Genomic DNA, 13,585 nt, shown 5'->3' with positions numbered 1-13,585 from the left:
ACAAAAATAGGAAGAACATATTTTTAAAAGGTGAAACGAAACATCATCAAGTGGAGGGTGGGTAAACTATGATGCACACTAAACTTTAGCGGACACACAGACATCAACAGCCTCATGAGAAAAATTCAAATTTCATTTTTGTTTCTACAATCAATGTGAATAAGTAAGCTTTTAAAAGCCACGTGCTTGTTACAACTAGATCCCTACAGAAGTTAACAAAAATGAGCATTTATCTACAAATCAAAGCCACACTGAGATACCACCTCACACCGGTCAGAGTGGCTAAAATGAACAAATCAGGAAATTATAGATGCTGGAGAGGATGTGGAGAAACGGGAACCCTCTTGTCCTGTTGGTGGCTGGTGCAGCCACTCTGGAAAACAGTGTGGAGGTTCCTCAAAAAATGAAAAATAGACCTACCCTATGACCCAGCAATAGCACTGCTAGGAATTTCCCCAAGGGATACAGGAGTGCTGATGCATAGGGCACTTGTACCCCAATGTTTATAGCAGCACTTTCAACAATAGCCAAATTATGGAAAGAGCCTAAACGTCCATCAACTGATGAATGGATAAAGAAGATGCGGTTTATATGTACAATGGAATACTCCCTGGCAATAAGAATGAAATCTGGCCATCTGCAGCAATGTGGATGGAACTGGAGGGTATTCGCTAACTGAAATAAGTCAGGCAGAGGAAGACAGATACCATATGTTTTCACTTGTATGTGCATCCTGAGAAACTTAACAGAAGACCATGGGGGAGGGGAAGGGGAAAAAAAAAGTTACAGAGAGGGAAGGAGGCAAACCATAAGAGACTCTTAAATACTGAGAACAAACTGAGGGTTGATGGGAGGTGGGGGAGAGGGGAAAGTGGGTGATGGGCATTGAGGAGGTCACCTGTTGGGATGAGCACTGGGTGTTGTATGGAAGCCAATATGACAATAAATTATATTTAATATAAAAAAAGGAGCATTTATCAACCACATGCAATAAAATCTTTATTGAAAGGAACCTTACACTTTAATATCTTTTTTTTTTCCTTAACACTTTAATATCTTAAACATTACCTTTGGATTGTGCATAACGATGGTCTCTCCACTTGGGAACTCTAATCTACGGTGCCACTGATTGGTGGTTACTGCTTTTTTATATTCAGCCTAAAATAACAGAAACATATAAGCCAAGAAGACAAATCTATGCCACGGTGAGAAAAAGTGTGGAAGAAAAGTAGAACTATGATGATGATAAAAATAACGTAACAGCAGTTCTCATGTACTATTTATCATCCTTGTCTGTCATTTTACGTACATTATCTTATTTAATTAATTACTCTCAATCACTCCTAAATAAGATTATCCTCAGTACATACAGGAGAGAACAAAGGTTTACCCAGTCTATTAGTTTCCTAGAGCTGCTATAGCAAAGTACCACAAAATGAATGGCTTAAAACAATAGAAATGTACTGTCTCGGAGTGCCTGGGTGGCTCAGTCAGTTAATCCTCCGAGTTCAGCTCAGGTCATGATCTCACGGTTCGTGGATTCGAGCCCCGCATCAGGCTCTGTGCTGATAGCTCAAAGCCTGGAGCCTGCTTCAGATTCTGTGTCTCCCTTGCTCGCTGCCCCCCCTCCACTTGCACTCTGTCTCTTTCCCTCTCAAAAATAAATAAACATTTAAAAAATTTTAAAAAACAAAAACATAAAAAAAAAAAAAATGTACTGTTTCACAGTTCCAGAGGCTAGAAGTCTGAAGTCAAGTGTCAGCCAGGGCCGTATCCCTCTGAAACCTACAGAAGACTCCTTACTCCTTCCTTGCCTCTTCCTAGCTTCTTCTGGTGCTTTGCCGGCAATCTTTAGTGTTTTTGCTTTAAAGATGCAACACTCCAATTCTCTATTTTTACATGGTATGATGTCAAGTCATACTGGACTAGGGGCCCAACCTTTTCCAGAATGATCTCGTCTTCACTAACTATACCTGCAAGCACCCTATTTCCAGGCAAGATCACATTCTGAGGTGCTACAGGTTAGGGCTTCAACATATCTTTTGTGGGGTGCAAAGGAGGACACAATTCAACCCCTCAGTAGACATTTTAAGTTCACAGCTGCACGAGATCGCAGGTGTAAAGTAGCACGGGCAGAACCGCAGTTCACTCCCACCCTCAAATTTCTGACTCCAGAGACTGGACTGTTGAACAATCTTCTTTCTAGGGAAGATTAACATTTTAGGGGCCGCTTTCAACGTTAACACAGTGTTGTTTTAATGTTTTCTGTTAGTGCCAGTTATCTCAGTTTTAATAACTACTACATTAAAAAATAGTAAGTAGGAGTGCCTGGGTGGCTCAGGCAGTGAAACGTCCAACTCTCGATTTCAGTTCAGGTCACGATCTCACGGTTGGTTGGATCGAGCCATGCGTCGGGTTCTACGCTGACAGCCCTGAGCATGCTTGGGATTCTCTCTCTCTCTCTCTCTCTCTCTCTCTCTCTGCTCATACCTTGCTCGCACGTGCTCGCACATACCCGCTCTCTCTCAAAATAAATAAAAGTTAAAAAAAAATAGCAACTAAAGTGTTCTGTATCTCATTTCCAGTGTACGTAAATTGAATTCATTTATTAATTCAACCATTAAGTAGAATTATCGTAAGAAATGAATGCAATTATGTGAAACAACATTAACCACCAGTTTTAGAATGGCTAAGTCTTAAAACATTTGTTTCTATTCTGTTTTCTATCTATTTTCAAAAATCAGAAGTTAAGCTCAAGTCTTTTACTGAACAGTGATCAGAAAAGAATCCATATGCTTGGCACGTGCTTTGAACAACAGATCCCAGCAGACTAAGTTGGTTTGAATGTTTGATACAAGTATCTAGTTTCTAGATCTGTGATACGCCCCTATAAAACAGTCTACCTTCAGCTACTGAGGCCATGATTAGCACCTGATCTGAACAAAGGCACCACTGAAAAAGCAATCTTCTCTGTGAACAGCATCAAAACAGGCTCTTAAAAAGCCTGCTTCGGGGGCACCTGGGTGGCGCAGTCGGTTAAGCGTCCGACTTCAGCCAGGTCACGATCTCGCGGCCCGTGGGTTCGAGCCCCGCGTCAGGCTCTGGGCTGACGGCTCAGAGCCTGGAGCCTGTTTCCGATTCTGTGTCTCCCTCTCTCTCTGCCCCTCCCCCGTTCATGCTCTGTCTCTCTCTGTCCCACAAATAAATAAACGTTGAAAAAAAAAAAAAAATTTAAAAAAAAAAAAAAAAAAAAAAGCCTGCTTCGTTGTGAGTGGTGTCACGTGAGGCTCCAATGTATACAGGGCCTACGGTTTTGAAGGAAAGCATAAAAGAATGAAGCCCACGTACCTCTAGTTTTTCACTGAACTCCTCTGTATAGGGAATAAATCTGCTGTCTGTGTCCCCTTTGTAAAACCAAGTACAGCGTCTGACTTCCGCCGGCTCCTCTTCCCAGTACACAGCCTTCCTCAGTCGATCATAGAGATAAACGTCATAGCGCCCTCCATCGGTGCCTAGAACCACACTCTCAGGGTCCGGCTGGACTGGAGCACAAAGTTCACGTTTTAACCCGACAGTTACAAGGCAGGTTGAAAAATGATAAGCAATGAAAAAAATAAATGAACTTTAAAAAATAAAAAATAAAAGTAATAAATAATGAATATGGTGGCTAGTTGACCCTTAATGACACAGAACTAAGTTCATTCGTGTTTAAATATTGAAGTTTGGGGCTCCTGGGTGGCTCAGTCGGTTAAGCGTCCGACTTCGGCTCAGGTCATGATCTCACGGCTCGTGAGTTCGAGCCCCGCGTCGGGCTCTGTGCTGACAGCTCAGAGCCTGGAGCCTGTTTCAGATTCTGTCTCCCTCTCTCTCTCCCTCTGACCCTCCCTCGTTCATCCTCTGTCTCTCTCTGTCTCAAAAGTAAATAAACGTTAAAAAAAAAAAAATTAAAAATAAATAAATAAAAATTGAAGTTTAACATTAATTTGTGCTACTCAAAATTATGACTCTTCTTGGAAACAAATTTGGCAATAAATTTCATATATTGAAAAAAAAAAAAAATTATGACTCTTCCTAAGTGAAGAAAAAATAGCCGGAGCAGAGTTGTGAAGTAGGACCATAAAATAATTCAAATGAAAAATAAATAAATAAAATAATAATTCAAATAACTGGATTTTCTTTTTTTAATCCAAGCAGCAAGTCTCCATGAGGTATGCTTCCAGAAGGTATTGAGGGATTTTTAAGTCTCACGATGAAATATCATCAGGATGAACAAAAACACATAATTCTATACTCCAGGACTTCTCAGAGCCTTAACACACTGCATTGCACTATCTCAAGAGGTGAATGAAGTTAAGTCACTTTCAAAACTGCCTGACTACAGAACACTTTTCAAAGCATCTTCAGGAACGAGAGTTCTAAAGAAGATGTTTTATAAATGTCCGTTAACTACAAAAGAATGACAGAAATAGGAAAACTGACACCTATGTTATATGAACTACTCTATGTCTCTAACTTAAAACATCTTTAAACAAAGAAGAAAATTACTAAAACATTTTGAAAACCTTTGCTTAAATCATTCAGGCCTTCTATCACTATCACTATCTTAAGCTACAGAGTCTGGTGGAGGATTAAGGAATCTGACATTCACAAAATACGAGCCATGGATAAATACTATTGCTTCTCTTCCTAAAATGAGATAAAAATGATGCATGATCTGTCCTTACCTGAATTATAGATTTCTTCAAGATTCAAAGAGTCAAACACACTGAAAGGCATCCACAATTGTTTGTATTCTACCTCCTTGCAGTAAAACCAGTGGGGTTGAACAGGTTCATATTGGTTTTGAAGTAGAAAAGGAGGGGGCGTTTGCACAGAAGGACCTGTGGGTCTAGCAAGAGCCTGCTGTTGTGTTGGAGGGGTCAACCCCGATGGCACTGAAGCAGGAATCTGGAACACACCAGAAAGACAGGACTATGATGTTTGTCCAAAAAACAACAATTCCATATATGCCTCAGACCCAAAGTAACATTCATAATGATTATCCTACATATATCTCTGGACAACCATTTAGTTTAATAATTGGGCCCTAAAACAATGTTTCTTAACAACAACAAAAATCAACAAAATCCAACATCAGTCTCAAAGTAGACTGGGCTTTCTCAAACTGATGGTGAAGTAAACTGGCACCTTTACAGAAATCAATCTAGCAGTATGTCTCCTGGGATTTATTTAATCTCTATAACTTGCATATTCCTTGACCTGACCATTCTATTTCTAAGAACTCATCTTAAAGACGTAACACAGAAACAAAAATTTACCTACAAAGACATATACTAAACGGTCACTTATAACAGAAAATCACTGGACACAATCTAAATGTCTAACAGAGACCTGATTAAGTACATTATCTGTGACTTAAAGGGTGGAATTCTCTAGAGCCATTAAAAATGTTTTAGAAAAGGGGCACCTGGGTGGCTCAGTCGGTTAAGCATCCTACTTCAACTCAGGTCATCATCTCGCAGTTTGTGAGTTCAAGCCCCACGTCGGGTTCTGTGCTGACAGCTCAGAGCCTGAAGCCTGCTTTGGATTCTGTGTCTCCTCCTCTCTCTGCCCCTCCCCTACTCATGCTCTGTCTCTCTCTCTCTCTCTCTCTCTCTCTCTCTCAATAATAAATAAATGTTAAAAAAATTTTTTTAACGTTTTAGAAAACAATCTTAACATCTAAAAAACGTTCACAGAAATCATATACAATGTTTGTCTACAAAAAAAGATAAAACATAAAAAAAATGAGAAGAAGGGTTATCCAGATGCAATTTTTAATCATTTGACTATTCTGCATTTTTCAAATTTTCTGCACTGGAAATACTTTTAAAATCAGAATCAGGGATGCCTGGGTGGCTCAGTCAGTTAAGCATCTGAGTCCGGATTTCGGCTCAGATCATGATCTCACGATTTGTGAGTTTGAGCCCTGCATCAGGCTCCACACTGGGATTCTCCCTCTCCCCCTCTCTCTCTGGCCATCCCCTGCTTATGCAAGTTCTCTCTCCCTCTTTGTCAAAAAATAAACTTAAAAAAAATTTAAACATGATGTGGCGCCTGGGTGGCTCAGTCGGTTAAATGTCTGACTTCAGCTCAGGTCATGATCTCACAGTTCATGAGTTTGAACCCCACATGGGGCTCTGTGCTGACAGCTCAGAGCCTAGAGCCTGCTTTGGATTCTGCGTCTCCCTCTCTCTCTGCCCCTCCCCCACTTGTCTCTCTCAAAAATAAACAGTACAAAAATTAAAATAAAAAAACAATTTTTTTAATTAGAAAACAATTATTTTTAAATGTTTTAATTAAAAATCATTTTGGAATGTTGTATCAATGTTAAAATTACGGAGGTGATAACTGTACCGTGGTTATGTAAAAGGACATCCTTATTCTTAGAAATTTGCACTAAAATAGTTAGGAGTAAAGAGTCATAATGCATTCAACTGACCATTTCCCAAACAACTTGCACACACACATAGTGACAAGGGGAGAGAGAGGATGTTCAAATGTGTGAGTGTGTGCCTGTGCACAAGTAAAAGAACAAATGGGGTAAAACGTTAATGACAGGTAAACACGCATTAAGGGCACTGGGGTACTGTTTGTGCTATCTTTATTTTTGTAACTTTCAAGTCTGAAATTATCATTTTTAAATTTCTTAATTAGAAACCTTTTCAAAAATTTAATCAGCAAACTAATATGTTAACTATCCCACATGCTGTGATGCGCTTACCTTCCAATATGCTGAAATCCAACATTATCAAGTTTGTGTATTGATAGGATTTAAATTAAACAATAAAACTGAGCCCATTCTCTATTCCCAAGAGAGAAGTTAGGTTATTTTCTGATTATAATACCGCTATCCCTGCCACACTTGGGTTAATTCTTCCTTTGAATCATTTCCCTTTTTTTGATTCAGTTGATTTCCCTGTGGAAGTCAGTTCAACAATCAGCTGGGGAAAAAGCATAAGGGAATTTCACAGAATTTACCCAATGCAAATGTTGCCCCATCACCCTCCTGAGATAGAGTTTGACTGTCTAGACCCAAACTTCATAAAGTAAATAAAGGAAATTATAGAAGTAATAAATTTTAGTCCCTGTAATTGAATGTTTTGATTGAGTAGGATAATTAAAAACTGAGAAAATGGCAGTCTGTTAATAAATGCTTCAACTCTGACATATCCCCAGATAACATTTATTATTGGTATCTTACTCTAAAATCTGGAAATACTGACATGTAGTTAACTCATTAAAATCAGGTACTACTTTCATAAATCAATAATATATGAACCATTTAATGAGCTTCCTTTAAATTTTTTTTTAATGTTTATGTATTTGAGAGAGAGGGGCAGTGGGGACCCACGGCAGAAAGAGAAGGGGGTCAAAAGATCCAAAGTGGACTCTGCACTGACAGCGGGGAGCCCAATGTGGGGCTTGAACTCACGAACCGTGAAATCAAGACCTGAGCCAAAGTCTGACTCTCAACCAAATGAGCCACCCAGGTGCCCCTTTATGATTCCTTTAAAAGAATGTTTACTTCAAAACACATAGCTTACAAAGAATCACCTCTAAGAACAGTTTATCATCACATTGACTATTAAACGCCCAGTGTTGGGACACCTGGGTGGCTCAGGGGGCTGAGCGTCCAATTCTTGATTTTGGCTCAAGTCATGATCTCGTGGTTGATGGGATCGAGCCCCAGGTCAGGCTCTGCGCTAACAGCGTGGAGCCTACTTGGGATTCTCTATCACCCTCTCTCTCTGCTCCTCCCCGACTTGTATATGCAGGTGAGCATGCGCCGCTCTCACATTCTGAAAATAAATAACTTAAAAAAAAAAAAAAAGGAATGAAAAAATAAAAATAGAAGCTCACTTTTTTTTTTTTTTTAATGTTTATTTATTTTTGAGACAGAGAGAGACAGAGCATGAACGGGGGAGGGTCAGAGAGAGGGAGACACAGAATCTGAAACAGGCTCCAGGTTCTGAGCTGTCAGCACAGAGCCCGACGCGGGGCTCGAACTCACGGACCGTGAGATCGTGACCTGAGCCGAAGTCGGACGCTTCACCGACTGAGCCACCCAGGCGCCCCGAAGCTCACTTTTTAAAAACACAGGCTAAGATGAGAGAGAGATAAAAAATCAGAGTGAGGGAGGGGCGCCTGGGTGGCTCAGTTGGTTGAGCATCCAACTTTGGCTTAGTTCATGATCTCACGGTTCCTGGGTTCGAGCTCCGCATCAGGCTCTGGGCTGATAGCTCAGAACCTGGAGCTTCCTTTGTACCCTGTATCTCCCTCTCTCTCTGCCCCTCCCCTGCTCGCATTCTGTCTCTGTTCTCTCAAAAAGGAATAAACGTTAAAAAAAAAAAAAAATTGCTTTTAATAAAAAATAAAATAAAAAACGAAATAAAATAAATCAGAGTGAATAGCTAAGATATAAAAACACATCTCCGTACCGGTGGCAAAGATCCTACAGGCATCTGGTACATCTGAACCGGGGGTCCGGCGGGTGGAGGATGGGGGGGATGGCCTGGTGTTTGGCACTGTTGCAGCTGTGGGGGTGCAATATAAGGATTAGCCCTGCTGCTTACAGGGGTGTGACGATATGGATTGTGTCCTTGTTGGGGCGTTCCTTGCGGTGGGCTCCCAAAATTGGAAGGAGGGAGACTACTTGGCTGAGAAGGCAGGTAAGTATTCATTCCCATCTGTGCAGAAGGTGGAGCACCATACTGAGCCTTCGAAATGGCTGGTGAGCACGCATTCGACGCATCTTGGGATCCAGTTGTAAAAGGGAGAGCAGCTGGGGACTTGGAGTATGCTGAGTGTCCAGCCGATGCTGCCACAGTTGTTAACGGCGACTGTCCAATATTCCCAAAAGGATCACTACTGCTTGATACCTGAGAGAAGTAACTAAAGGTCTGTGGGGTAGACGTGTGAGCAGAAGTCTGACCGAGGAAGCTGTCCTCCTCCCCAACGTCGGTGGAATCTTCTGAAAAGGAACAGGAGAGCAAAAGATTTAAAGGATATTCTATTTTTCTGTAGCTACGATCCTATAAGGCAGATCGAGCAATTGCACGTGTTCTTTTTTCTATTTCTGCATTACAAAAAAGAAAGGAAAGAAAGAAAGAAAGAAAGGAAGAAAGAAAGAAAGAAAGAAAACCTTGTTCTTTTTTTCTTTGAGATGAAAAACTAGAAAATAAGAATACGAAACAACAAAAGGAGGGAAAAATCAGAATTCATTCATAAGCCCACCTCCCAAAGACAATCACTGTTAACACGTTAATGTTTTGGTACATAACCTTTTATATTTTTTAAATGAATAGTCAAGTATTTATTGTAAATATATATAAATTACACATATCTGTATATAGGAGTTTTTGAAAACAGAAACAAAATCTATACCTACTATTTTTACATCTTATTTTGAATTTCCTCCTGGTAAAAAATAATTCAAATATTTTCTGCTACCAAATACACGCAGTTTTATTTCTACAGTAATAAGAAACTTAAGTACAGACATGAACTCTGTTGACAAGAAGGGGTGTGTCGGGACTCTTACCTACAAAGCATTCATTGTACAAATGAACACGTGGTATTTGTATTCCCAAGGCAAAGTAGGTCAACCATTAATTGCCATCCCTAAAATCACACTATTGCGACCAGAGAACTAGCCATTAGAGAATGCCAAATCACTAAAAAAGCCATTTTCTAACCAAAGTTCACTTCTCTTCACTTCCCTTTGCCCAAACTGATCTTCACCACAGGGATTATCAACCCCAAACTACCTTCTCTTCTGCAACCAAGTTGTAAAATAAAAGTATTCTCCCTCTACATGGCCTCAACAGTCCAGCCCACTCTTCTTACCAAACTTTTATAAGCCCTTAGCTTGTAGAAACTTTCTTCCTAGGGGTGCCTGGGTGGCTCAGTCAGTTGAGCGTCCGACTTCGGCTCAGGTCATGATGTCACGGTTTGTGGGTTCGAGCCCTGCATCGGGCTCTGTGCTGACAGCTCAGGGCCTGGAGCCTGCTTTGGATTCTGTGTCTCCCTCTCTCTCTGCTCCTCCCCTGCTCACACTCTGTCTCTCTCTCAAAAATAAATAAAGATTTTAAAAAAAATTTTTTTTAAAGAAACTTTCTTCCTAATCTTTTCCTTCCCCCGGCTCATTCCCTCTTATCTCCTACTGCTGGAGGCATGGAGCCCAACAGAAGACCCACACTCAGCACACAGGCACACTGTGATCCTTGCCCCCTGAGAGGCCTTCTTTCATTGGCTCACAGAGATTCTGGCTTGAGCTTCTAGGCTGCTCCCACTGTATTTCTCACACATCAATTTAACTGAGATACTCCACTACTCAAAATACTCCTCTCCATTGTTTCTTTGTAACCAAAAATAAATTCTCACCTCCTTCACAAAGCCCTTTGTCTGCTGGCTTTATTCTCCTTTGGAGATACATCTCCAGTTCCCTCTCTCTCTTTTCAGCTGCCTGGACCTCACTTGTCTTACATCTCTCAGTTCACCTCTCAACAACTAAAAACATGGAATGGAAACAAACTAACAAACCCCTGTGGTATCTTTCTTCCTTTAAGACAACCTGGGATCAACCTGATCCAAGAGACTTTTTTCTGATTAGCATCAATTGCAAATGAAATACTGACCTCTCACCTCAGGGGCACTTTCTAATTACATGTGGACACATTCGGCATTGAAACCTACAACCTTAATGAGCACTTGTACACTTTTGACACTCCCAAATCTGTCTCGAACCAGGAGCGTTCTCCTGTGCTCCAGAACCTATCAACCAACTGCTTCCTCAACACTTTTGGCAGACTCAGCCACATACACCTCAAACCTACGAAGCCTGAAAAAGAACTTACCACCTTAATTGTCCTCCTTCATGCGATCCTTTTATCACACCGCACTATCTCAACAGGTGTTCACCAACATCCATCCAGACACTCAAACCAAAACATCATCTCTTAGACTCCTCCCCCGCTTCGTTTCTCAATCCCTTCATTTAACCATTCAGACACTCATTCAAGAAACATGTACACAGTATCCATTACACGCCAGTTAGGGAGCCAGGTCTTCTGGCTAAAACTGAAGGAAGAGAAGGAGCCTCTGGGCTGATAAAGCTGACAGTATGGCCTCCAGGGAGTCACTGAGGCCCAACAATTTATAGTCTAAAAAATCTCTCCCCTCTCTTCCCTGCTCTTCATACCCAATGTGGCTGGGTAGGGCTAGAGTGCCATTCACTCGTGCCTGACTCCCAGTGGCCCCCAGACTGACCGCTCTTGCTACAGTCAGCTTTACTCTGGTGCAATCTCAGAAAACTCCAGTCTTTCTGAAACACACCTCCAGTTTCACTGCCTTGTTACCTTAAGATCCTTCGAAGGCTCCCCCACACCCTACAGGATGAACTACAAACTCCTCAGTACGGCATATGAGGCGCTTCGTGATCTAGTCCCCACTGACCACTCACGCCACTCCTCTGCACACACTCTAGCAACAGCTGCAAACTTCAAGAAGCCCACAGTCCAACTAGAGAGGCAGATATGTTTATTTCACAAACATGCAGGTAACACTATGTGCCAGGCACTGCACTCAGCACCTTACAAAAATCAATCCACTTCTCCTTACAGTTTTATGAGGCTGTATGGACATGGAAAGTGAAGCACAGAGAGGTAAAGTAACATGCCTAAGGTCATACAGCAAGTTCCTGGCACAGCCAGGGCTGGAACGCAGTCTGTGCCCCTAGATACTGTGGTCTGGGTAATGCCACAAAATCATTAAAAAGCAACACCCCTAGACAATAATAAGGAAATGAAAGAGCTAGGGTGCACGTAGGAGTGGGGGCCAAGGAGAACAGGAAACGGCTTCTTAGACAATGTGATGATGCACTGTCTTGAAAGATGACTACTGCATCGTGTACCTCTACTTTGCAAGTATTACAGGTCTATCCTAGGAGATCTCCTACTGTATCCTAGTTGAGAAGCACTATTCTCTTTGCATTCCCTGCCAGCACCTGGCACACTAGCATGTGTTCGACAAAAATCTGTGCAATGCCAGTGCCAGCGTGGAGCGTCCAGCCCTCGGATCAGAGGATTCCTCGACGAAAAGCAAGTCTCATGATCTGGCCCCCTACTTCCAATATTTCAAAGTCCCCGGGCCACTCAAACCTGGCCACGGATGGCCCTGGCAAGCCACCCACCACCCACAGAGTCGCATCGAGGCGCAAGGAATACCTCCTTTCCGACCCTCGTCACCCCACGCCCTCCGCCCACCTCCCTGCACACACTCTTCCCACCGGACACCCACCCCCGCCCCCACTACCTCCAGGCAGGAGCAAGGAGGCCGAGGCAGCGGCGGCTTGGGTGACTGGGATGAAGGGCACGTTGAAGCTGAATTCCGTGGCCGAGGAGGAGAAGAGTAAGTTAGTGCCCGATGAGGAGGTAGAGGCGGCGCCGCCGCTACCGTTAAGTTTCCTCTCGGCCATGGCTGCGGCCCACCGTCCGTTACACGTCTCCTGGCAGCCGGTGCGGCACCACCGGCCGGAAACCGGTCACACTCGGGGCCAGCACACTTCCGCACTTGCGCACAAGGCCCGGAACTCGGGTCGGCTCGTCAGCGGCCTTGCCCTTCCCCTGGAAAGCGCCGCCAGAAACCAACATGGCGGCGCTGGCTTCACGCCCGTGTCCTGGCACGTGACACTCCCCGGCGCGGCCGCGGCGGAGGCTGGGACTGGAGCGTGGGAGTGGCAGTACTGCTGGTTCTGAATCGAGTTGACGCTGAGGGTCACGGATTGCGGGGGGCGCGCTGGGCTGCCTAAAAGTATCGACAGAAGAGTTTAACTGGCAAGATTCTGGAGGAACAGCGGGAACCTGCGGGAGCAGTCAGCAGAGCGCTGTCCCCACTGGGAGGGAAGAAGAGGTGTTGAGCCATTTGTAGCCAAAGCTGAGCCCAACTCACCCACGCTAGCACTCACATCCAACCCGCCCACATGTCTTTCTGGACTGAACTGAACTCTTTTTGTTGGCCCAGAAATAGAAACGGTAAAACTTTTGAAGTTTTTAAGCCATGTTTAAAAAAGGAGCCAGGGAATTGAAATTTGGAGATGCTACATTTTAAAATAGCTTTCTATATCTGTCTACAATAATCTGATTAGTTAAATCCCAAAATGCGCCGTGGGTGACTTGGATGTAATTGTCACCTTTCATGTAGGTAGAGATTATGAAATAAAAAATAACAGACAAGTAGCTTTTTTGGAGGGAGGGAGAGGAAGATAGACCCCAAAAGAAGCTTTGAAATAATGAAACTCCTCCCCTGCAGCCATTCCCTCCTGTGCAGAACCTGTTTACTTAATTCAGTAACAATTTAGTGTGCTTACTGTCAGAGATAAACAAAGTGAGACACTAGTTAAAGCAGTAAGGATAGATCTTACTGGGTAATAACTACTACAACAGGAAAGAGGGTACATCATGAACTGAACTGAACTTCCCCAAAAGACTGCAGACTTTCCAAAGATCAGAGTGCTAAGGGGAAAGCATTGAAAGGTGCCAAGGGA

The 13,585-nt window shown here is 42.8% G+C and overlaps 1 protein-coding gene across 4 annotated transcripts in view; it reads right to left on the bottom strand.

Annotated features, from left to right (window-relative positions):
• The window catches only part of SEC23IP (SEC23 interacting protein), a 43,287-nt gene extending 30,690 nt beyond the window's left edge, over positions 1–12,597 (bottom strand). For 3 of the 4 annotated variants that reach the window (XM_047825398.1, XM_047825397.1, XM_047825399.1), the window contains exons 1-5: positions 12,355–12,597; positions 8,481–9,013; positions 4,725–4,947; positions 3,349–3,542; positions 1,069–1,158 (exon numbers count right to left, since the gene is read on the bottom strand). In XM_047825398.1, the coding sequence (XP_047681354.1) occupies positions 1,069–1,158; positions 3,349–3,542; positions 4,725–4,947; positions 8,481–9,013; positions 12,355–12,517 (1,203 nt within the window). In that variant the 5' untranslated portion in view covers positions 12,518–12,597. The remainder of the gene's footprint in view (positions 1–1,068; positions 1,159–3,348; positions 3,543–4,724; positions 4,948–8,480; positions 9,014–12,354) is intronic. The other variant, XM_047825400.1, reaches the window with a different exon arrangement.
• Between the last annotated feature and the right edge of the window lie 988 nt (positions 12,598–13,585).

Source organism: Prionailurus viverrinus, chromosome D2, assembly GCF_022837055.1.
Source record: "Prionailurus viverrinus isolate Anna chromosome D2, UM_Priviv_1.0, whole genome shotgun sequence".
In the NCBI taxonomy this organism is placed as follows: Eukaryota; Metazoa; Chordata; class Mammalia; order Carnivora; family Felidae; genus Prionailurus; species Prionailurus viverrinus.
Note: the sequence above shows the minus strand (reverse complement) of the source record. Positions and strands in the feature narration are given on the sequence as shown.